Source organism: Panthera pardus, unplaced genomic scaffold (assembly GCF_024362965.1).
Source record: "Panthera pardus isolate Hobbes unplaced genomic scaffold, ASM2436296v1 HiC_scaffold_12, whole genome shotgun sequence".
NCBI lineage: Eukaryota > Metazoa > Chordata > Mammalia > Carnivora > Felidae > Panthera > Panthera pardus.
Genome location: NW_026526677.1, coordinates 8,385,893 through 8,409,168, shown reverse-complemented (window position 1 = coordinate 8,409,168; position 23,276 = coordinate 8,385,893). Strand labels below are relative to the sequence as shown.

General features: G+C 53.9%; 1 protein-coding gene across 1 annotated transcript; it reads left to right on the top strand.

Moving 5' to 3' along the window:
- The first annotated feature begins 4,826 nt into the window (after nt 1–4,826).
- Nucleotides 4,827–20,950, top strand: NAA40 (N-alpha-acetyltransferase 40, NatD catalytic subunit). The gene is made up of 8 exons (XM_019414775.2): nt 4,827–4,944; nt 12,509–12,604; nt 13,567–13,619; nt 16,903–16,998; nt 17,072–17,230; nt 17,404–17,487; nt 17,955–18,032; nt 18,312–20,950. Exons 1-8 carry the CDS (start codon nt 4,939–4,941, stop codon nt 18,451–18,453), a joined length of 714 nt encoding a protein of 237 aa, XP_019270320.1. The 5' UTR covers nt 4,827–4,938; the 3' UTR covers nt 18,454–20,950.
- The last annotated feature ends 2,326 nt before the right edge of the window (nt 20,951–23,276 follow it).

Genomic DNA, 23,276 nt, shown 5'->3' with positions numbered 1-23,276 from the left:
TAGATAGATAAGTGGCACCCGGGGTAATCTGAGTTGCAGATAAAGAGTGAGTTTAAGTTTGGCCCATGTATTGTATTTGGCAACCCTGACATCCCAGCCTCCGTCAGGGAGAGAAGGCTCCGAAGACCTAAGCTGGGAGCCCAGGGCTAAAGACAAGAGAGGGTTTCTGGTGAAGGGAACAGCAGGGCCAAAGTCTTGGCGCGGAGAGGGGGCCCTGGCCAGGTGGGAAGGGGCCAAACATGCAGCCCCTAACCCCTGATGGAGGCTGGGACCTCAGAGTGCTTAACTGGCCTGACCAGATGTGCACTTTAGAAAAAGGGGGGGGATGTGTGTGGCAATGAAATGCCAGAGAAAGAAGAGTGTTTCAAGGAGGAAGGAGTGAATAGCAGGCCAGATGTTGCAGGGAGGTCCAGAAAGACAGGGGACTGAGACCCGTCCATTGGGAAGCTGCTGGAAGCATCGGGCAGAGGCTTCCGCGGGGTGCTAGGAAAAGAAGCCACCTGCAGGTGGCTTGAGGGGGTGAGCGGCGTGAGAGTCAGGAAGGTAGAGATAAGGTGGGCCACTTTTTCCGAAAGTTTTTTTGCGGAGGGAGAGAGGCCTGAAAGCAGGAGAGAGCAGGGCTGAGGAAGTCGGGGGAGGGAGGGAGGAGTGAAGGGAGGGACCCTGAGGGGATGAGGCCCAGCCCGGGAGGTCTGGCCCTGGAGGAGGCTCAGCTCCTCAGGGGGCCGGAAGGGAGAAGGTGGGGGCGCTTTCAGAAGCCTTTTGGGACATCCCAGGACTGTCCTCTGCCAGGTGACGGGGGGCAATGTCTAAAGCCCGCCTCTCCCCAGCCGTGCAGTGACACGCGTGCCACTGGGGAGGTGTCTCCCCAGCCTGTGCCCCCCCACCCCCAACACAGAGCACAGGCCATCTCCAGGCCTCCACAAAGCAAATGAGTGAATGACTAGTTGAGAGCAGTTGAGGGCTGTAGGGCAAGAGGAGAGCAAAGCAGGGTGAGGGAGTGGCTGGAGCTGGAGGAAGAAGGGTCCAGAAAGTGGGTGGGAGGGGTGCAGGGCCTGAGAGAGAGGGGCAGAGTGTCTCCGTCCAGAGGGGTGTGATGCCCGGGGGCGGGTGTGTGTGTGTGTGTGTGTGTGTGTGTGTGTGTGGCTCATGAGGCAGTGTAGACAGCCTGGTCGAAAGAGGCAGAGGCTTGTCAGGGAGGGGAGGAAAGGAGCGGTGGGTGGGGTGGGGAGGGGTGGGGAGATGAACTTTTGCACCTTGGAAGGGAATTCCTTGGTCGCCCTGGGCCATGCCAGGTGCCTTCCTTATTCCTATCGCCTTTAATCTCATTTAATTCTCCCAACCTGCCTTGGAGAACATCAAGCCGGTGAGAAAACAGTCGCTGTGGGTAGTCTCACTGTAGGAATAAGGAAACCGAAAACCGAGTTCTGGGTCTCGAGGCACCTTGCCTAAAGTCTCAAAGCTCCCAGGTAGCAGAAAAGGAGTTTAAGCCCAGGCTGGTCTGACTCCACCACCACTCAAGGCCAAGGAAGCCCTGAGCAGAGAAGAGTCCACAATCAGGTGGAAGGATACTGATGTAGGGCAGGAACAGGGCATTGGACCTTCTCAGGCCTCTCACGGGGCCCAGATGATGTCACCTCCCCAAGGACGGCTGGGCTCACCTCCCGGGCCTTGTCAGATATCCCGCAAATTCCAGCAGCCTGGGGGAAGGTGGACCCAAGAGTGAGGAGTGACACAAGAGCCAGGGCATAAAGTAATCGTGGAGGCAGATATCTGGTCCCTCAAACAGCTGACCTTGAAATTCAAAGTGGGTAAGGAAACAAGAAAAGCCAAAACAGGGTGGGGACTGCTCAGGTTGCAGGGGGGGGGGGGGGGGGTGGGTGGGTTGAGCCTGATTCCCACCTTGCCCCTCCTCCCTCTGTAAACACCCTTGCCCACTCCTTCATGCTTCCCTGGCTCTGCAAATACTGTTCCACCCCTGGAATCTCCTTGTCTCCTCCTCCTTCAAGGGCAAGTTCACAGGGCCCCTCTTCCCACCCTGGCCACTCTCCTCCCACCCTTAGCTCCCTCTTCTGGTCCCCAGAGTACTTGCAAGCAAGTTTTCTTTTTTTGCTTTTTTTCTTTTCTTTTCTTTTTTAACTTTATTTATTTTTGGTACTCTCTACACCCATTGTGGGGCTCAAACTCATGACCCCGAGATCAAGAGTTGCAGGCTCGGGGGACCTGGGCGGTTCAGTCGATTAAGCGTCCGACTCTTGATTTCTGCTCAGGTCGCGATCTCACGGTTCATAAGTTCGAGCCCCGCATCCGGCTCTGCACTGACAGTACGGAGCCTGCTTGGGATTGTCTCTCTCTGCCCTCCCCCACTTGTCCCCCCCACCCCCACCCTCAAAATAAATAAGCATTGGAAAAAAAAAGAGTCGCAATCTCCACCGCCTGCGCCAGCCAGGCGCCCCTTCCGACCGAGGAATAGGATTCAGGTTGAAGATTCATTCATTCCAGTCTACCTACATTCCTCTCGCCGTCTCTCAGGCTGGAAATACCATCACGCTGGCTGTGCTCCAATTTGTGTCTCCTGCCTGGACCTCCCCCCTGCTCCGGTTCCAGACTCTGATCACCCCACATTTCTATGTGAATGTCTAGAAGACATCTCAAACCTGACATGGTCAAAACAGAATTCCTGATCTTCCCCAGCCCCACCCTCGTCGTGTTCCCTCCAAAGCTGCCCGGGTCTCTGTTGAAGCCGCGGCACTTTCCCAGGAGCTCAAGCTCAAAAACACACCAGACAGACCCTGACTACTACTCCCATCCCCACTGCTGTCCAGCTGGCACAAGCATCATCGCTCTTGCCTTTGATTGGAGCAATGGCCTCTGCATGGATCCTCCTGTGACCTTGCCCCTACACTGTCTTCTCAACCCAGTGGCCAAGAGCACATAAGACACTCCATGGCTCCTCCACGCAGATTCTCCTGCGGTGTCCCCAGCTCGCTCTATCCCAAAGTCCTTTAAAACCTACAGGCCCTAGGGAACCTGGCTGCCTCAGTCGGTAGAGCATGTAACTCTTGATCTCAGGGTCATGAGTTCAAGCCCTATGTTGGGCGTAAAGCTTATTTAACATCAAGCGTACAAGCCCTCAATGATCCTCTCTCTACTTGTTTTTTAAAACAATTTTCTTTAACATTTATTTATTTTTGAGACACAGAGAGAGACAGAGCACGAGCAGGGGAGGGCAGAGAGAGGGAGACACAGAATCCAAAGCAGGCTCCAGGCTCTGAGCTGTCAGCACAGAGCCCGATGCGGGGCTCGAACCCACGAACAGCGAGATCATGACCTGAGCCAAAGTCGAACACCCATGCTTCCTTACTTCCTTCGGATCTTGACGCACATGTTACCACATGCTTACCTTCCTTGAGTATCCTAGCTAAAACTCCAAATCCTGACCCTCCTTATCCCCTTCCCTGCTTTATTTTCCTCCATAGAATCGATATCATCTACCTTATTATATATTTTTACCAGTGTATTTAGTTTATTATCTGCCTCCTTTTAGAACACAAGTGCTGGGGGCGTCTGGGTGGCTCAGTTGGTTAAACGTCCAACTTCAGCTCCAGTCATGATCTCGAAGTCTGGCCCTGTGCTGACAACTTGGAGCCTGGAGCCTGCTGTGGATTCTGTGTCTCCCTCCCTCTCTCTCTCTCTGCCCCTCGCCCGCTCACACTCTGTCTCTCTTTCAAAAAATAAATAAGCATTAAAAAATTTTTTTTTTTTTTTTTTTTTTTAGAATACAAGTTCTGTGAGGGCAGGCCTTTTCTGTTATGGCTGTTTGCTTTGCTGTCGGGAACAGTGCCGAGCCCATGGTAGGCCCTCAACAGATACTGTTGAGCACTTGTTTTGGGTCATCACTGCACTGAGCACTGGAAGATGGGATAATGAGCAAAACCTGACCAAGTCTATGAAACTTCAGTCTCGGTCAGCTGTCATCTAATTTTCGCGAGTATGACCCTACCTGCGGAGCTCGTGGAAAACTGACTCCACCCCTGGAGTCCTGGGGTAGGACACCCGGTAGGACCCAGGGGTGTATACAGTGCATTCAGCTTCCCAAGTGATTCTGATGCAAGGGGTCACGCTGGTCTGCTGGACAGACTGAAAGTCCTATCGTTCAGGACACCTGAGGTCTCATTTCCACAGCACCATCCATTAAACAGTGTTGCTTGCGTCTCCCCTCTAAACAGTGACGTTTTGGACTGCTCGTCTCTGTGTCCCCTGGGTTCAGCACCGCGTAGGTGGCGGTGAATGCTTATTGAGAGAGCGAATGAATGAGGAACGAACAGTTAGACGGATGAATGAAGAACGGGACTCCGGTTAGAAAAGGAACTTCAAGAGTTCAAGATCTAAAAGGCGGGAACGTTTCCAAAGAGTTTTCCTGTGCCCGAAGGTTGCAGGAGGAGCTGGTGTTTCCGAGGTCATGACGCGTTTGCTCCTCTGCGAAGGTGCCCCGGGCCGGGCCGGGCCGGAGCGGCCGCGGGGAGGCCGAGCGCTGGGGCAGCGCTGCCACCCACCCTGCGGCCTGGCAGCGCTCTGCTCAAGGCCAGGCGCGGCCGTTGCCATAGCTACAGACACAGCCTGGAGAAGAGGGGGGGCGGGGCCGGGCTTACGTCATTCCTAGCGCGACGCTGCTCCGCGCCTCCCGCCTCTTTCGGGAGCGAGACCCTCCACCCGCCTCCCAGGCTCTCCACCTGCGCGCTTCCCCAGCTCGCGCCCTCCCCCTCTCTGCGCCGGCGCGGTGCCCGCCAGGGCGCGCAGGGGAGCCCGCGAGGCGCATGCGCGGTGCGGGGCCCGCCGCCGCTCTGGTGTCGTCGCCGCCGCCGTCGCTGCCGTTGCCGCCTCCCTGCCGGCAAGTGTGGGAAGGAGGAGCTGAGGGCCGCCGCCGCCGTTGCCGCCATGGGGGTGAGTGAGGCAGGGAGAAGAGACGCGAGGGCCGGGAGCGCTCCCCGCTCCCCTCGCCCCCTGCGCCCCCATTGTTCCTTGAACCCCCCCTCACGTGACCCCGACACCCTCCGGCCTCACGTGACCCCCCAACCCCCACATGACCCGGCTCCCCCATTCTAAGTGTCCCCCAACTCGGCGCAGCCCGGGGATCCCTTGGGGAGCCCCCTTCTCCGGGCTCCACCCCCTTGGGTGTCCCCCCCACCCCCGCTCCCCGCCCCCCGCCCCTCGCGTCGCGCCCGCCCCGCCTTCTCGGCTGACCTGTTATCTTCCTGGCCTCTCCCTGACCTCTGCGCGGTCCCTGGGGTACCCCCAGCCCCCAGGCGTCACCCATCACCTGGCTGTCACCGGCTTCGCGGCTCCCCACATCCCAGGCCGACCCTGGCGCGGAGGGAACTGAGGCCCGGAGAAGAGGCACCCAGCCAAGGTCACACAGGCAGGGAGCAGGGGCCAGACCCAGACTCGGGCCTCCCCCGCCCTCCGCCCCTGGCCGCGCTTCCTGCTACCCGGATTCTCGGGGAAGCCGGTGCCCCTCCACTCTTTCCAAACCTCTCCACCGGCCTCCTCCTGCTCCTAAAACGTCCCCTTCCCTTCCAACAGAGGCCTGTTCTCGAGGCCTCCTGGAGGCAACGGAGTGGTTCTAGTTATTTCTTGGCTTGTTAGTAGGCCAAGTACAGGTGGTTTTGCACGGGCCGGCTGTGCGGGTGAGCAGGGCACCGATGGCGGGGCCGCTGATGGCTCCAGCCGCAGATGGGTAGTGACCACCCGTTCTAACTGAGGCAGCCTGGAGGTGCGCCCTTCCCTGGCAGAGAGGGTTGGGCAGAAGTTACTCAGATATTACTGTGAGTTCACCTTCCTAAGTTCCACTTAGAGCAGCATCAGTCATTCCCCTGTAGCTGGCCCTGCCTGGTATCACGTATACTAGTTTTTCCGTGGAATTTTCCCCACCTGTAGCAAGCCCGGCCTTTGAGCCAGATGTCCCTCCGTTCTGTCGTCACTGGCCAGCAACACGATACTGTGCCAGTGACGTGGCCTTCCTGGATTTGAATTTTCTCATCTATGTAATGAGGATGATGATACCATCCCCCCCCCCCCATGAGAGGATTAAATGAGATAGTGGATGTCCATAGCCACACGGGTGCCTCTCAATTCGTGGCTGTTATTTTTGCTTGTATTCTCACCTTTTACTTTAGTTGTCTAAAATAGATCTGTGCTATTTTTAATCCATTGGGTTTGTCCCTCCTGTTGTTAACCTAGATTTTTCTCGTTTAAGTAGTTATTGACCGAACATATCAACTTGTTAGACAAAAATAGTTGTCTAACCCCTGTCGAAGCACTTTATGTAATCCATGTCAAAAAAAACACATTCATCTTGTTTCGGCAAGGAATTTTGGGTACTGCGTACTTCCTATGTAGAAAATCAAGCCTAGAAACCTTAGGCATATTTAACCTAGATTTTGCTGAAAGGTCCCAGACCCCAGCTCTTGTTGAAATGAGGTAAAATCTGGGCGCCTGGGTGGCTCAGTCAGTTAAGTGCCCGACTTTGGCTCAGGTCGTGATCTCACGGTTTGTGGGTTCGAGCCCCGCGTGGGGCTCCGCACTGACATTGTAGAGCTTGCTTAGGATTCTCTTTCCCTTTCTCTCTGCCCCCACCCCTCCGCCCCCACTCATGCTTTCTCTCTCTCAAAAGTAAATTAAAAGATGGGGCGCCTGGGTGGCTCAGTCGGTTAAGTGTCCGACTTCAGCTCAGGTCACGATCTCGCGGTCCGCGGGTTCAAGCCCTGCGTTGGGCTCTGGGCTGATGGCTCAGAGCCTGGAGCCTGCTTCAGATTCTGTGTTTCCCTCTCTCTCTGCCCCTCCCCCGTTCATGCTGTGTCTCTCTCTGTCTGAAAAATAAATAAACGTTAAAAAAAAAAAGTAAATTAAAAGAAAAGAAAGAAATGAGGTAAAATCTGTGCCCCTGGTATCCAGTCTGTACGTGTCTACTCAGCATCAGCCACGACAGACTGAGCAGAAAACAAAAGGCATAACATGCCATTCTGGCCAACACTTCCTTACTGGTTGAGTTGAAAGCAGGACTCAGAGATACTGCGACCCTTGCTTCCTTTAGGGCCTCCCCACATTATTACTCTTACTTCACAGATGTGTTTCTCAGAACAGCCCCTACCTAGTCTCTTCTGGCCTAAAGCTCACTGCAGAAGAGAAACTTGAATCTTCTGCCCTGAAACAGAGCTGGAACCCTCTCTCTCATTATCCTTGTTCCTCATGGGTGGGGACTGTGGACTCCCCACGTCAGTGTCAGGAAGGCCAGTGTTTGTGGCGATCACCCTCTGTTGGAGGGCCCTGCTGTGTTTGACAGCCTGACCTCAGGCTAAGAGTGGCGTCAGACCGAACGCCCTTCTCTGCTTCAAAGGTCTTTTCACCCTCGATGCCACAAATGCGTGGTCTTTTAGGAATTAGAATTTAGAGCTCTGGCTCCCTTTGCCAAAAAAACAGGTTTTTTCTAGACACTGGATACTTTGAGGGGTGAAGGTATTGGCACCGGGAAGCTAAGAGGTGCTAAATCTCTTTTCTGAAATGTGCCTCCTGCCCCCATCCGTGTGCTTTTTGTTTTTTAATTTCTCTGTGTGACTCCTGGCAGTCCTAGAACTGCCTGTGGAGACACTGCTTTGATAGGAATAGCAGGGGAGGGGCGCCTGGGTGGCGCAGTCGGTTAAGCGTCCGACTTCAGCCAGGTCACGATCTCGCGGTCTGTGAGTTCGAGCCCCGCGTCAGGCTCTGGGCTGATGGCTCGGAGCCTGGAGCCTGTTTCCGATTCTGTGTCTCCCTCTCTCTCTGCCCCTCCCCCGTTCATGCTCTGTCTCTCTCTGTCCCAAAAATAAATAAAAAACGTTGGAAAAAAAAATTTATAAAAAAAAAAAAAAAAAAAAAGGAATAGCAGGGGAGGGGGGCTCTTGGCGGGGGGTGCTCCCGGGGGGGGGGGGGGCTCAGTCAGTTAAGCATCTAACTTTGGCTCAGGTCATGGTCTCAAGGTTCATGAGTTCGAGCCCAACTTCGGAATTCTCTCTCTGCCCTTCATTCACTCACACTCTCTCTCTCTCTCTCTCAAAAAAAAAAAAAAAAAAAAAAAATATAGCAAGGGGAGGAGTTTCACAGCTTCGTGTGAAAACACTTACGTAATATGTAACACTTGATAACAAGTGCTGTATAAATGTAGTTCATGTTGTGGAAGAAGCTCCCACTTTAGGGTTCAGACCTGGATTTGAATCTTGGATGATTCATTCAGCAGGTATGGACTTAGTACCTACTGTTTGCTGAGCACTGGGTATACATTGACTAATTTTACCAATGTGACCTCTACCTCTGCCTCTACCTCATGGAGTGCACAGTCTGGTGTGAGTGGGGGGAGGGGGTGGTAGGGAGACCTCTTTGAGAAGTCTTTTCACTGTCTCTGTGACCCTGAAAATGATCTCACCCCTCTGTGCCTCAGTTTTCTCATCACAGAAGTGGGCACACTTCTTTATAACTTGGTGAGTTATAAAGACCAAAATAAATCATCTTTATTTTTTTCTAATGTTCTGTTTACTTATTTATTTATTAAAATAATTTTTTTTTTAACGTTTGTTTATTATTGAGAGACAGAGCATGAGCATGGGAGGGACAGAGAGAGAGGAGGAGACACAGAATCCGAAGCAGGTCCCAGGCTCTGAGCTGTCAGCACAGAGCCCGACGCGGGGCTCGAACTCCCAAACCGCGAGATCATGACCTGAGCCAAAGTCCGACACTTAACCGACCGAGCCACATAGGCATCCCTGTTCTGTTTATTTTTGAGAGAGAGAGAGGGAGAGGGAGCGTGCGAGCAGAGGAGGGCAGAGAGAGAGAAGACTGAGGATCTCAAGCAGGCTTTGTGCCGACAGCAGAGAGCTCAGTGTGGGGCTCAAACCCACAAGCGGTGAGTGAGATCATGACCTGAGCTGAAGTCGGGTGCTTAACCGACTCAGCCACCCACCCGCCCCGCTAAATCATCTTAAAGCGTCAGCAGAGTGTGGCACTAGCGGATCCTTGTAAACAGAAGTCCTTATCTTTGGCATCTAGTACGTTGTATCATTTTGTCCTAGCAGCAGTCCTGTGAGCTGTAGGCACTGTTAGCCCCATTTTACTGATGAGGAAGTCGAGATTCAGAGAAACTAAGTAACTGGCCCAAAGTCACACAGCTACTCAGAGGAAGAGCTGAGTATCAAATCCAAGTCTCTTGACTCAAAATCCCACACTCTTTTTATTATATAAAGCTCCCCTGGGAAAGACACTTAACCACAATGAGCTTTACTGTTCACTGTGCCGATTTCCCATTTTAATTAGGAGAATTTTCCGGTGTCCCTGCAGGATAGCCTTACCTCCACAAGGCAGGGCAAAGCTAATTGGAACAGTAGGAGACCACTTTTCCTAGTGTGTGCTAGGTTTGAGGGAGAGCCCCTGCCTGTCCCGGCTGCAGCAGCCTGCCACATGCCCCGTGTGCAGGGACTGAAGCTCTTAAGGGTCTCTTTCATTATCTGCCGTCTCGGGCCACGGCAGCCCCAAGCCTCACTCTGAGGGTTGCCTGGCTTGCCTGTTCCCTTGCATGAATGAGCCCATAAATCTCCCGGAGGCCTGGGGTTGGCCCTCCTGCTGCTTGTGCTTAGGAATTACTTCCTTCATGTGCTTAGAAACGAGATGCTGTGGCGGAACCCACGTTTCAGTGCTTTCTGGGTCCCAGGAGTCACCTGCACCTTTGATCTCTGGGCTCTGTATTGTGTTAAGGGAGAACCAGCATGCAGAGTGGAGGAGGGGAGCTCGTCTCAGCTGTAACGGCGTGCTGACTTCTGACCTGTCCTTCCAGCTCTTCTGTGAGGCCAGCATTCGAGTCCCCACTTTTCTGGGGATGGGCTTGCTTTCATAGGGCATGCAAGGGTGGCGGGAGGAGCACTGGCCTGGCCTGGCCTGGCCGATGCCAAAGCGCATGTTCTTTTCTTGGAGACTGCTGTCTCGGGTTTGCCTGTTCCTCACCCCTACCTCAGTGTAGAGGTAGGGCCTGGGGCAGCACCGTGTGGGCACGGTGGCGGTGGCAGCGTGGCAGCCATTTCCAAGCCAGAAGGGATGAGAAATGAATTGCTGAGTGGCCACCTTAAGGGCACCTGAGGTCTCGCCTCTGTCTTGGCAGGACGGAGACGGTCTTTTGACATTGATGTTGGCCTTCCCGTTGGGAGACAGCCTGGCTGGTGGAACAAACCCTGGATCTGGGGCTCAAACCCTGGGGTTGAATCCTCTGCCATTCGCTCTTGGGGGAGCCCTACATGAGTCACACCATCCCTTTGAGCCTCAGTTTCCTCACGTGTGAATGGACAGGATGGTTTTTGCCCTGAGGAGCGAAGCAGTTATTTGTGAAGTACTTTGCGAGCTGAGTGTATCCCTCAATGTTGTTTTGAAATTCAAATTCCCAGAGGAAAAGGTGGATGCTCTAAAACCTGCGTGTAGTAGAGAGGGGCTGGTCCTGTCCCCAGTCAGTCCTAGCATTATGAGGACAGTGTGCTTGCTTCTGTTTGTTCCTTTATTTATTTTTTTATTTTTAACTTCAAAAAAAAGTTTATTTGTTTTGAGAGAGAGAGAGAGAGAGACAGCGCAAGTCGGGGAGGGGCAGAGAGAGAATCCCGAGCAGGCTCTGAGCTGTCAGGGCCGAGTGATGCGAGGCTCAGACCCACAAAGCTGAGAGATCATGACCTGAGCCGAAGTCAAGAGTCAGACACTTAACTGACTGAGCCACCCAGGCGCCCCTGTTTGTTCCTTCCTTTAGGGAGGTGGGAAATGGGGTCTAGCCTTGCTTCCAGCCCAGTACTCAGTGTGGGGATAGTAAATAGCTGACGTTGAGCGAGTTTACACCTAGAAGAGCAGTTCCTGTGAGTTCCTTGTATCCGAGCTCTTGCCTTCTGGTCCCTCGAAATAAGAGTTAAGCAGTGTTGGGGAGCCTGATGGCTCAGTCGGTTTAGCCTCCGACTTCGGCTCAGGTCATGATCTCGCAGTTTGTGGGTTTGAGCCCCACGTCGGGCTCTGTGCTGACAGGTCAGAGCCTGGAGCCTGCTTTGGATTCTGTGTCTCCCTCTCTTTCTGCCCCTCCCCGGCTTGTGCTCTGTCTCTGTCTCTCAAAAATAAATAAATGCTAAAAAAAAAAAAAAAGAGAGAGAGAGAGTTAAGCAGTGTCATTCCTTAGAGAGCCGAGGGTAGAATTTATCCTGAAACTTGTCCAGCAGCTGGTTTTTTCAACTCACCCTTTGCTGGGCCCGGTCGGTGTCAGGGCTAAGGTGCAGCTGGAGGTAGTAAAACCTGTCTCTGGGGAGCTCGGGGCACTGAGAGGTGGGGTCCGAAGAGGCAGTGCGTTGGTGCAAAAGCAGAGCCGTCCTGCCCGAGCCTTTGGGTGCCTTCTGGTGCCTTCAGGAGTTGGGCCGGGCGGGTGGGCAGCTCGGGACGCCTGCGCTGCTCTGGGCTTCCCGGGGAGTGAGAGCAAGGGGCCTCGTTCACTGAGAACAGGCCAGACTCATCCTCACCGGCTTACACCTCCAAGGACGCCTTCTGAGCCTCATTGGTCGGATGAGGAAAGGAAAGGCAGAGGAGGGCTGGGTCTTTTCCGAATAGCACTCCGAAGAGGCCTTGGATAAGGCCTGTCAGACTCCAGATGGGCTCTTTTTCCTGTGTCATTAGCTTTTTACAAGAGGGCGAGAGGGTCCGTTGAGGCCTGAGAGAGCCCCGCGTGAGCCTTAAAATAGGATTTGCTCTGCACGCAGTTACGAGTGGTTTGCCACTCGCGCCTCTGTGCAAGGACGCTCTCTCTTTGCTCCTCCCCTGCTGCCTGGGTGCCCTGCGGCGTGGCCTTGCTGACGTGTGTCAGCGTGGCCTCTGTCCCCAAGTGAGCCCTTCGCTCTGCCCTTGTCGACACTAGGTGCGCAGTGTGCGCGGCGCTTCTGGGGAACAGAGCGCCCTGGCCCCAGGTTAAGAAAGGGGACCTGGCTCCCAAAGGGGCTCCCCCAGACCGAATCTTTGCCTTCTGGAGCTGGAAGACACTGAAAAGGCTTTGAATAAACTTCTCCTTAGGAACAGCTTTCAGCGGCTACCTCGGAGGCCTCCCTGAAGCCTGCCCTGACTGTGTCTAAAATTAGTGGTTGCCTCCTTAGGAGGGAAAGGATGAGTGCATATTTATTAGGCACCTGCTGGGGCCCAGGCTCCGCCGCAGCCATTGTCCTGTGCTCTCACTGGGTCCTCACAGCCACCCGCCAGTCCCGAGGGTCAGCAGTCTTTCTGACAGGGAAGCCGAGAAGTCTAGTGACGCTCCCGAGCGCTCGTGACTAGAAAACGCTTGGGTCTTTCCCACCCCGCCAAGTGTGCAGCAGGCGAGACTGGAAACTCCTGCCGCTGAGGCCAGGCCTCGGCTCCTCGGAGGCAGAGTCAAGCTTTGGTTGGCCACAGCCCTTCCAGCCAACTTTGCTTTTCCCTGTTGCAGAGGAAGTCAAGCAAAGCAAAGGAGAAGAAGCAGAAGCGGTTGGAGGAACGAGCAGCTATGGATGCCGTCTGTGCCAAAGTGGACGCCGCCAACAGGGTGACTCCCCTCCTTCCCAAGTCCCTTTCTCCTAGAACTTCAACTTGGTTTTTAATTTGACTTCTTTTGGCGCCACCCTGTGGCAGAATTTTGTTACTCCAGCCCACGCCTCCGCGGCCTCCTTGCTGCGGAGGCAAATGATTCAAATGAGCCAAGGCGCAGCCCGCAGGGCCCGAGATTGGCGAGGGCGTGCGGGCAAATGTGGACTCAAATGGGAGTGGCTGCTTCTCTCTGTGGGTCTCCTTCCGTACCAGTGGAAGAAGGGTCCGGAGACGTTTTTGTTAGGATTTTGCATTTTGGTGAGGAAACCCCCCTGGTGAAATGTGGTACGGTTTTCTCGTTCGTTCCTTCAAACATTAGTTGACCGACCGTGAGGTGCCAAAGGCTGTGCCGGCACCAGGGGCCGGAGGCAAGGAAGGAGTAGCTGTGGAGCTAACCCTAACCCTCACCCCAGTGGCCCTAGGAGCAGGCTTGGCTTTCAAACAGCCGGACACATTGCGGTCATCCTTCCTGCCCCCATTTCGTATCCCATTTTTGCCCTCATTTTAGCCCACCCACTAAACAGTCCACGTATATAAGGAGGTGGTTCAGGGACATGGTTGTTCCAGTTTGGGTTTTGACCAGGTGAGGCTGGTTGGGGGCTTCTTCGAAGTATGCAGGTGGATGGGGGGGGGGGGGCTCTCTTTTGGCTCAGGTGACCTAGAGGCCAGTATTAGTGTTAGGCGAGTAGAGTCTCTTCTTACCTTGTGACATGAGGCTGACTTCAGTCTCGGGCCTTCTTACTAGAACCCTCCCTACCTGTGATTCCAGAGCTGAGGCAGGTGAAGGGTCTGGATGAGGGCTGCTCCTGGGCCGGAGCTAAGCCTCCCAGTGTGGGGCTGCACACCGTCACACCTCGGGGCAGAGCCCGCAACTGGGCCACGCCTGCGTTCGTGCTACACCTCTTTTCTTTCCCTCCGCAGCTTGGAGACCCTTTAGAGGCTTTCCCAGTGTTCAAGAAATATGATCGAAATGGGTAAGTGTTTCACTCTCCAGCTGTTGTCTCCTTGACGGTCTGAAGGGATTCACCTTCCCAGAGTATGTTTCCTCAGACCCGAATTTGCTCATTTGTTATGAAAAAGAAGAAGCTATGGCTCATGTCTTGTGGGGATAGAATCCCCCGGTCAGGGTGACAGAGGAGTCCCTAATGAACAAAGATTGCATAATCTTAGACTGAGGTTTCTTTAGGATTTGAAATCGTCTCTGGGTGAAGAATCATAGAGCTGAAGAATCGTAGAACTGAAACAAACTTGAAAAATCTAGGCTGACTTCCTCCTTTTATGCAGGGGGAAACCGAGGCTCAGAGAAGCTGGATAAGATTTCTGAGCTACAGAGTTTCTCTGTGGCAGCTGAGGGGGCTTTTCATTCCCAATCTAAAGCTCTTTCCTGGAGTGTATGGTGTAATTGTTAAAAGCCACTTACTAGGGGCGCCTGGGTGGCTCAGTTGGTTAAGCGTGACTCTTGATTTTGGCTCAGGTCACAATCTCACGGTTCATGATATTGAGCCCCTCATTGGGCTCTGCACTGACAGCGGGGAGCTTCTTTGGCATTCTCTTTGTCCCTGTCTGTCTGCCCCTCCCTCGCTGGTGCATGCTCTCAAAAAGTTAAAAAAATTTTTCAGGGCGCACCTGGGTGGTTCAGTGGGTTAAGCGTTCAACTTCAGCTCAGGTCATGATCTCACGGTTCATGAATTTGAACCCTGTGTCGGGCTCTGTGCCGACAGGTCAGAGCCTGGAGCCTGCTTCACATTCTGTGTCTCCCTCTCTCTCTGCCCCTTTCCTGCTCACACTTGGTCTGTCTCTCTCTCTCAAAAATAAATAAAAATTTAAAAACTCTTTTAATTTTTTAATTGTGTGTGTGTGTATATATATATATATATATATATATATATATATACATACACTGACTCTGGGCTCCTTTGGTGCCTGTATATATATGTATATGTATATGTATATGTATATGTATATGTATATGTATATATATGTTTATTTGTTTTTGAGAGAGAGCAAGGAGAGGAAGGGCTGAGAGAGAGGAGACACAGAATCCGAAGCAGGCTTCAGGCTCTGACCTGTCCACACAGAGCCCGACGCGGGAAAAAAAAAAGTTTTTTTTTAAAGCCACTGACTGGCTCTGTGACCCTGAATAAGTGACTTAACCTCTCTGTGCCATTTTCTGATCAGAAATGGGTCTAATAATAGTACCTTCCTCATGGATTCGTCACAAGTATTAGATGTAAAGTGCCAGTGCCTAGAGCTTACCAAAAGCTAGATCAGTGTTGACTGTTCTTACTACTGTTATTGTTGCTAATCCAATTTATTGCTGTGGGATCTGGATTAAAGCCCCCTTCCCCTTTCTGTCCTTTTGGTTGATAAAACAGGAAGCATAATCTGTCTTACCAGAGATGCTGTTGGCTTGGGGAAAAACAGGGGTTATGATTTTAGAGAATCCTAGCTATGGGTTTGAATCAAAACCGTAACTCTTAAGAACTATATTCAGACAAACCACACAACTTAAGCCTCGTTTTTTTTTTTTTAATCTGTTAAATGGAGTGATAATGCCAAACTTGCAAGGTTTTTTTGTTTGTTTTTTGTTTTAGTTTATTTATTATTTGTTTTGAGAGAGAGAATGAGAGCATGAGCGCACGAGCAGGGGAGGGACAGAGAGGGAGGGAGACGGAGAATCCTAAACAGGCTCCACGCTGTCAGCGCAGCGCCGGGCTGGGGGCTCGAAGTGATGAACCGTGAGATCATGACCTGAGCCGAGATCAAGAGTCAGATGCTTAACCGACCAAACCACCCAGGTGCCCCTTGCAAGGTTGTTTTAAGGAGGCAAGAGAATTATATCCAGTTCTGTAAGTAGCAGCTGGTATGAGTATTTTAGTCAACAAGAAAGACAAATGCACGTATGAAAATTATGAAGCAAACGCCTTGGTAGGTGACACTATATCTGCTTTTCATAGTTATGTCTGAATTTGATAGTGTCACATTCGTTTGTTCTTCCTGCCTGTGATCAGATGCGCTACAGTTCCTCCAGTAGCCTTGTCATTCAATGTCCAGGAAGTCCTTTGACATAGTTTAGGGATACCTTACTGTGACATCTTCTAGTGTTCCATAGTCAGCATTCCTGCTGACTTTCAGAAATACAGAACAGCTCTGAAGCAGGCACTGCCAGCTGACTCTGGGCTCCTTTGGTGCCTAGAATTTTTTGTGATCTGTGTGGCTGTGATCCTGCTTGAATGTACTTCAAGAATTCAGATTAATGGAGGATTCATATCTGCAGACTGGCCTTAGGAAAATCTACAGCTAAAACAGATGCAGTGCTGTGTTTGGGCATTTCTGACTACTACACGGTCAGTACTCAAGGAAAGGAAGACTCTTCAGGGCCAAAAAGTTCTGAATTTATAAGGCTGAGCACATGTGCAGGTCATATGGCGTGCCAGGCAGCAGAGGTGACAGTCGATTCCAACGGGGACGTCCTCTGAGGGGTCGTGTCAAAGGCCGCTGGAAGATACCGATATGGGAACTCTGCAAGGACTCAGCATCACTGACTTCAGTCTTGTCATAATCCGGCACTACCTAGAGACTGGGATTTCATACTCTGGCCAAAGAGTTTAACAAAAATTTGTTAAAGTTTTATTTAGAAGTACGTAGATTAAGACACCTTAACATCTACAGCATATTTGTTAGTTTAAGAAAACAGCATGGAGTTGGACCCCATTCCACCCCATTTGATCAACCAAGAGCATCTGCTGTGTCTTCAAAGGAAATGGCAGGCAGTACTCCTCAGAGGGGTTATGGGCCATGGACTTCTCAAAGGGTCTGAGGTGACCCAGCCACTTTCAAGATCCCAAGGGAGCCCAGAGATTAAATGCCTAAGGGCAGGAACTAAAGGAGTCAAGACTCTAGTGTTTATAACAAAATACAGAGGAGCTGGATTTCAAGCTTTGCTTGAGAAAGCAAAGAGGTAGCAGAGAGGGGCAGAAGTTTACAAGGTGCTGAGTCTGATAAGGGCCTCACGTGGGGGCAGGAAATGGGACTGTGGTCAGGGTGGTGGGCCGGCGATGACAGTTGTTAATCTCAGCCCGCAAGGCTTCATCCTTCACGGGCATCTTCGGTAGTCACAGTCCGGAAGGCAGGGCACAGGCTTGGCTTTTCTCTGTAGATTAACAGACCGGGCCTGCTTCACTGGCAGGTTCTCAGGGCGGCAGGTAGCGCTCGGGCCTGTAGCCGGCTCCACACGCCTCCGTTTCCACTTTGCAGGTTAAACGTCTCCATTGAGTGTAAGCGAGTGTCCGGACTGGAACCAGCCACCGTGGCCTGGGCCTTCGACCTGACCAAAACCAACATGCAGACCATGTAAGCACACCCCGACGGGTCTTGCTCCTCCCCTTCTGGGGTTTCCCGCCCTGACTGCCCCCACGTTTCCCAGGTACGAGCAAAGCGAGTGGGGCTGGAAGGACCGAGAGAAACGGGAGGAAATGACAGACGACCGAGCCTGGTACCTCATTGCTTGGGAAAGCAGTTCCGTCCCTGTTGCCTTTTCTCACTTCCGGTTTGACGTGGAATGCGGCGATGAAGTCCTGTACTGGTAGGAGCCCCAGCTTGGGGTGGGCGTGGGGAGGAGATGCTGACACTGCTCCAGGCGTCCAGCCGGGGTGGCAGAGTCCACTGTCCCCGTCAGGGTCTGCAGGCTGCCAGGGCCCCAGGCTCCTCCGACGGGCCCTGCCTCCCCGTGCTCACGTCGCTGCTTTCTTCGTCCAGCTATGAAGTGCAGTTGGAAAGCAAGGTGCGGCGGAAAGGCCTGGGGAAGTTCCTCATACAGATCCTGCAGCTCATGGCCAATAGGTAAGGGCCACCCTGCGTGTCGGTCCGTTGCAAGGATCTGCCTCTGAGCCATCCGCAGTTCTTTGAGCCTCCGTGGAGGACAGGGCCCATAGGAACGTTTTGGAAGAAAGGCGTGTAGATAGAACCCTCTCAGTAAGAGTCCCTGCCCTGCTGGGACTCCAGATTTTGTACATGCGTTTCGATGCGGCGTTGCTTCGGAGAGCCTGTTGTGCCCCAGTCGTGGGGGTGCGGAGAGGAAGTGGAGAAGAAGCCGGTCAGGTGGGGGCCTGGCGGCCGTGCGGTCTCGTCAGCCCCGTAACAGAGGGGAGCACTGAGCGCTGTGGGTGCCCAGCGCGGAGGTAGAGTCAGGGCGCAGAGCAGCGCTCCTCACGAGCAAATGGGAGACAGCAGGCAGAGGCATGAAAGAGGAGGCGTGATTTCGCGTCTGTTTCTCTTTCTGGAAGGTGTTCTCTCTGCTTTCTTCTCAGCACACAGATGAAGAAAGTTATGTTAACTGTATTTAAACACAATCATGGCGCCTACCAGTTCTTCCGAGAAGCACTGCAGTAAGGAGCTGGGCCCCGTGTGGGACTCTCTGGGCAGTAGGAGGTGCCTGCCCCAGGGTCCTGGCCCTCGCCCTCGCGCTCATTCATCCTGAAGCCCGAGCTCCCAGTCCAGCGGTCCATAGGAGTGGCCTGGGGATCAGTGAGATGTGTGGCAATGCCCTCTGGCTGCGCCCTCACTCCTAGGGGTCTCACAAGTGCGGCTGGTGGAAAAGTTCTCAGGCCGGGGAGGAAGGCAGTCAGCTGCCTGCAGTCCAACCTTTCTTCTTGCCTGCCTTGCAGATTTGAAATCGATGACTCTTCCCCCAGCATGTCTGGGTGCTGTGGAGAGGACTGCTCCTATGAGATCCTGAGCCGGAGGACCAAGTTTGGGGACAGCCAGCACTCCCACGCGGGCGGGCACTGTGGTGGCTGCTGCCACTGAGCTCCCAAGCTAGAATGCTCTCTCCAAGGCCTGTCTTCTCCCCGGGCTCACGCTGCCGGCCAAGTGCCCTCAGAGCTGTGGCCTCCTCAGCCCTGCGCGTGCCAGGCTGCAGCCTGAGAGCACAGAACCCTGGGGAGGAGTGGTCCAAGCTGCCCCTCCTCCTCTCTCCTGGAAGAGCAGAGTGCCCAGAAGGAGCAGAGAGGAGAGGGTGCTGAGGGAGGAGCTGGCGGAGGCCGGGCACGAAGCGTATCTTCTCATGGTGGCTGCCTTCTCGCCTGGCCCTTGTGCCCTTGAGCATGAGGTTCCCACCTTCTCTGCAGATGGATTCCTGACAAGCCCCCTCCCTCCCCCCCTGCCACACACACACTTGGACAGATGAGGTGTTTATACCCACCTTTATAAAAGTCCTGGAGCCCCGGGTCAGGGTCTGGCTGGTCCTCAATGAAGAATGGATTCCGTATGAGATCGGGACGTAGAGATAGGCTTCAGAGAGACTCACGTTTCATAGATGAATGCTCTGGTGGAGACCGTGGGAAGGCCTTTTGTGCCACGACGCTGGGAAGCAAGGGGCTCTTTCTAGCTGTGCTTTTATGGGCTCACGGCGGCCGGGGAGGCATTCCAGGGGACCGGCCCATTGGAAGGAAGGCCCCATCCCTCTCTCTGAGGACCAGGAACAAGGTGTGGATGGGGGCGGGGCGGGGGGGCCAGAAGACAGTTGCGTCTCTGGGCTTTTGGACTTAGTGACTCGAGCTCTTCGTTCACAGAAACAAGCCGGAGGTCCTGCCGGTGCCTCTCCATCACCCTTCACCACTTGTTCTCCCTCAGCTCACCCCCTCACCCCCTCACCCCTTCACCCTGTTCTTACTCTCACAGGGGAGAATAACGTTAGGGAGCCCCTCCCCTTCCCCCAGAAGGATCCCTCGTTCCTGGCGTGTTCAGTACTGTCTCCTCTCAGATCTTGGTGCTGATTGCTCTCTGAAGGTGGGGCCCCCCTCCCGCTTCAGAGAGCCCCCAGCCAGCAGCAGGCCCCTCTGCCTGCGCTCCCCAGCCTTGCCCCTTGCTGCCTCAGTGAGGCCCTGGCGCCACTGCCCTGGCTGGCGGCTTCGGCTGCAGCAGGAATGCCTCTCGGTGGCCCAAACCGCTGCTCCTCTCTCTGTCCAGTGTCCGCCTTTGGCAGCGGGCTGGAGCAGGGGGAGAAGGCCTTCCTCCTCTCCCGCGGGATAGAAAGGCTGGGGGTCGGAGCTTCTACTTGTCCTGATCTCCGGGCCTTGTTCCCCTCCCAGGGAAGGTAATGACCAAATTCTCATCCAGGAAAAAGCCCCGCCGCCTCCCCTTGGACATCCTTGAGCTCTGCTTTAGGGAGTGTCTTAAAGGTTCTAGCCTTTGTGAAGTTGCTCTTCGGAGGTCTGTTCTGACCTCAGCGTCTGTCCCTACCCCACCCTCTGCCCTGACTCAGGTGGTCTATGCTGGCGGGTCTCCCTGGAGCTGTTCTTGCCTCTCCCCTACTTTCCTGCTTGTGCAGGGGCCTGTCGCACGGCCTCCTTCACCCACCCGGCCCTCCTGAGTGCTCCGTGTTGCTCTTGACCCCGCCAGCAGCCGACGTGGCACTCCGTTGGAGAGGGCCTTGCAGCTTTACACTGGAACAAGCCCCCCTCTGCCCCCGCCTTCTGGCTTGGGGAGGGGGGGTGGATTTTACATGGGCGGGGGTGGGGGGGAGAAATTTGAATTGAATTGCTGGGAGGGCATTGGGCTCCCTCCAAGAATCATGGAATGACAGAAGCATGTTTAGGAATTTTTTTCCTCTGATCCTTATCTCTCGACACAGAATGGATAGATATTTATTGTCTTAGATCATGGATTTCTGATACCTCCCATTTAAGGGGATCAAAAGGAACCCCACTGTAAATCCTTCATGAGGTGAGTTCAGTGTATGTCGTCTCTTTCCATTCATCGGACACCTGTCACTGAGCCCACTGGCAGATGGGGTGCCTGGTGCCGCACCCTGGTCCTCCTGCCTCTGCCGGTCACTTCCTGCGAGGCTGCTGGGGGTGGGGGCGGGGGTCAGGGCTGGGGCGGGAGAGGCACTGCTTGAGGCCAGTAGGCCACTCTCTGTTGTTGGTGTTGAGCCCATTCAGTTCTCACTTCCCCGGGTCTTGGTTTTGAGAAACAGGGCAGGCCTTTTGTTCCCGGCTTTTTTGTGTGTTTGTTTGGGGCATGTTAAAATATTTTTTAAGACTTTTTTTTTTTTTTTTTTTTTTTTAGTTGTATCCACCCTATTTCAGATTCTTTTTGTTGATGTCAAAAATGTGTATATGACATGCCTATGGTTCTTTTTAACCCTTTCTGGTTTTGTCTTTTAGAGGAAACTGAAGATAAACTCCTTCTTGATATATATTTTTTTTCTTTAGCAACTTGTTATCACTGGAATCAAAGGGAAAAGTGATCTCTTTTTGCATTGGTTGTATTTGTATGTCACAAATAAAAGACACTTTGTTCAGCTGCTGGGATGGTGTCCTAATGCTGGGGTGCCATGGGCAGCGTGGTCTCGGGGGACACCCCTGACCTTCACGGTGTCCCACTGTTGGCCTAAACCCTGGCAGGCATGTAGCGTGAGGCTGCACACCCCTTCCTGTGAAGGAGACCTCGGCCTGAGAAAACCTCAGGGTGTCTGGGGCAATAGCCAGGGGTGGGAACGGAGACCCAATCCGCCTGTTCGTGCCACTTCCCACTGGCCCCGGGTTAGAGGTAAGAGGTCTTTCAAGGGATGCCTGCTTTGTATCTGGGACCGAGTCCCGAGCCAGGCGCGTTGTGACATCTGACATCTTTGGCTAAATGTAAATTCTAGTGCCCCGGTGCCGTGAGTGGGAGTTGAACAGATTGTCTTTTTTTATTTTTTTTTTTTAACGTTTATTTCGTTCTAGAGCATGCGAGAGTACGTGCGCTAATGTGCGGGGGAGGGGCAGAGAGAGGGAGAGCGAGGATCCCAAGCAGGCTCTGCACTGTTAGCGCGGGGCCCTACTCGAGGTTCGAGCTCCGGAACTGTGAGATCGTGACCTGAGCCGAAATAAGAGTGAGATCGTGACCTGAGCCGCTCAGGCACCCTGAGCGTGTGTTTTCTCCCTTTTACTTTATCGGGTTATTCAGAATGTTCTTTGTCTCTTAAAAAGATGCTAAACTCCTCTTCCCTTCGCTGATAAAAGACAAAGGCACAAAGGAAGGGTAACTCCTGTCAGGCCTGACAGGACAGGAGAGTTGACAGGCGTGTGACAGATGGAGCTATTCAGTTTCTCTCCCAGGTGGGACTCAGTCCCTGGCCCGGGGTGAGCTGGGAAGAGGAGGAAGTGGGCCGGGAGCTGGCGTTCAGAAGCACTTCCTGTGGACACTGGAGGGGCCAGCCTTGTGCTCCTGGTTGGGAATCCTATGTGCTGGAAGGTGGCAGGGGGCCAGGAGGGGCCCCAGGCCACATGGAGTCGCCTGTGCGCTGGCAGGGCAGTGACCTGGGGAAGGCAGGGCAGGCAGGTCATAGTGTTCGGTGACTGTCACTATGTTGTGGCCTCAGCCCTGTGGGCGGGGCACCCCTGGGGGATGGTTTGTGCCCTGGTTGTATCAGGGAGGCACAAAGAAAGGCGTCACGATCCTTGGGAAAAGGAGAGCGTTTCACTGGGCTAATAATTGTACCACGGATTTCTCCTGTGACAAAATTCTGCCCCCTAAGCTCTTTGTTCCTTGCAGGCTGTTTTAATTTCAGGCAGGAATTCCTTGGGATGACTGTCCCCTCACCACAGGGCAAATGGCCAGAGTTGGAAGGGTGTGAGGCTCTTCCTTGGTCCCCGCTGACTGGGGTCTGTGCCCACCTCTTCTCCCACCTTCCTGAGCGGCCTGGGCCCCTCTTTGGTCCCCCAGCGGCCGTGTCATACAGCTGACCCCACCCCTCCCTCCAGCTGTAACTGAAGCTTCTTCCCTCAAATGGCACTTGCTGAAGTGCTGCAGGTGAGCAGAAGAGCAGAGGCCTGCAGAGCTCTTCCGTTTCAGTTGGAGCCTGAGCTCGTTTGAAAAGGACTAGGTTTTGCCAGTGCAAGCAGCTTGGTCACCAGGTGATTTCTGCTGGCAGGCTTTGAAGGTGGTCAGTTCAACAACCTTGGTCTTCATGGTGCTGGGGAGCAGGGCAGTGCTTTTCTGCATCCGGGCTGCAGGGCCCAGGTACACGGTCAGGCCTGGGCAGGAGTTGGTCTCAAGGCCGTGTCTTCCCTCTCAGGGCTTGGCCTAGAGAAGCAAGAGCTGGCCTGGCCTGTCGCCAACCTGTTGTAGGGGCAGTCTCTCCTGAGGGGTACCTCTGTCCCACGCAGGGGAGCTGTTGGGAAAAATGGGGACTGGAGTTGAGAAGGCCAAGATGGAGGACCGGCCACCCTGCGGGGACAGAGGTTTACCTACAAAGGAGGCCTGCAAGAGGGTGTTGGGACAGCAGAAGCGCTTGTCGCCTGCAGTGACAACTTGGCAGGTTTTAGCTCTTCTCCTGGGAGGAGGAGGTGGCCATAGCCATCTCATACCTGCCTCAGCTTTTCCTTGATGTCCTGTGCGATCTCCCACTGGACTGGATGAGGAGGAGAGGGTGATGGGTTCAAGGAGAGGCGGTCTCCTTGAACCTGCGGCCCGCTCAGCCCCCTCTGACCTGGGCCCCCTGCCTCCTGTCGCCTGTCCAGGGATGGAGAGTGGCCTCTGCGAGCCCTCCCGCCGCACACGCGTGCACTCACAGATTTACGTTTCCTGGAGGCTGCGCGTGCGTCAGTGGACAAGGTGACTGTGTAAGGTGAACGTTTGCCGTG

Coding starts and splice junctions, on each gene's coding strand:
- NAA40 (XM_019414775.2), top strand. Junction 17,231..17,403: donor GGCGATGAAGTCCTGTACTG/GTAGGAGCCCCA, acceptor TTCTTCGTCCAG/CTATGAAGTGCAGTTGGAAA. Junction 18,033..18,311: donor TTCTTCCGAGAAGCACTGCA/GTAAGGAGCTGG, acceptor CCTGCCTTGCAG/ATTTGAAATCGATGACTCTT.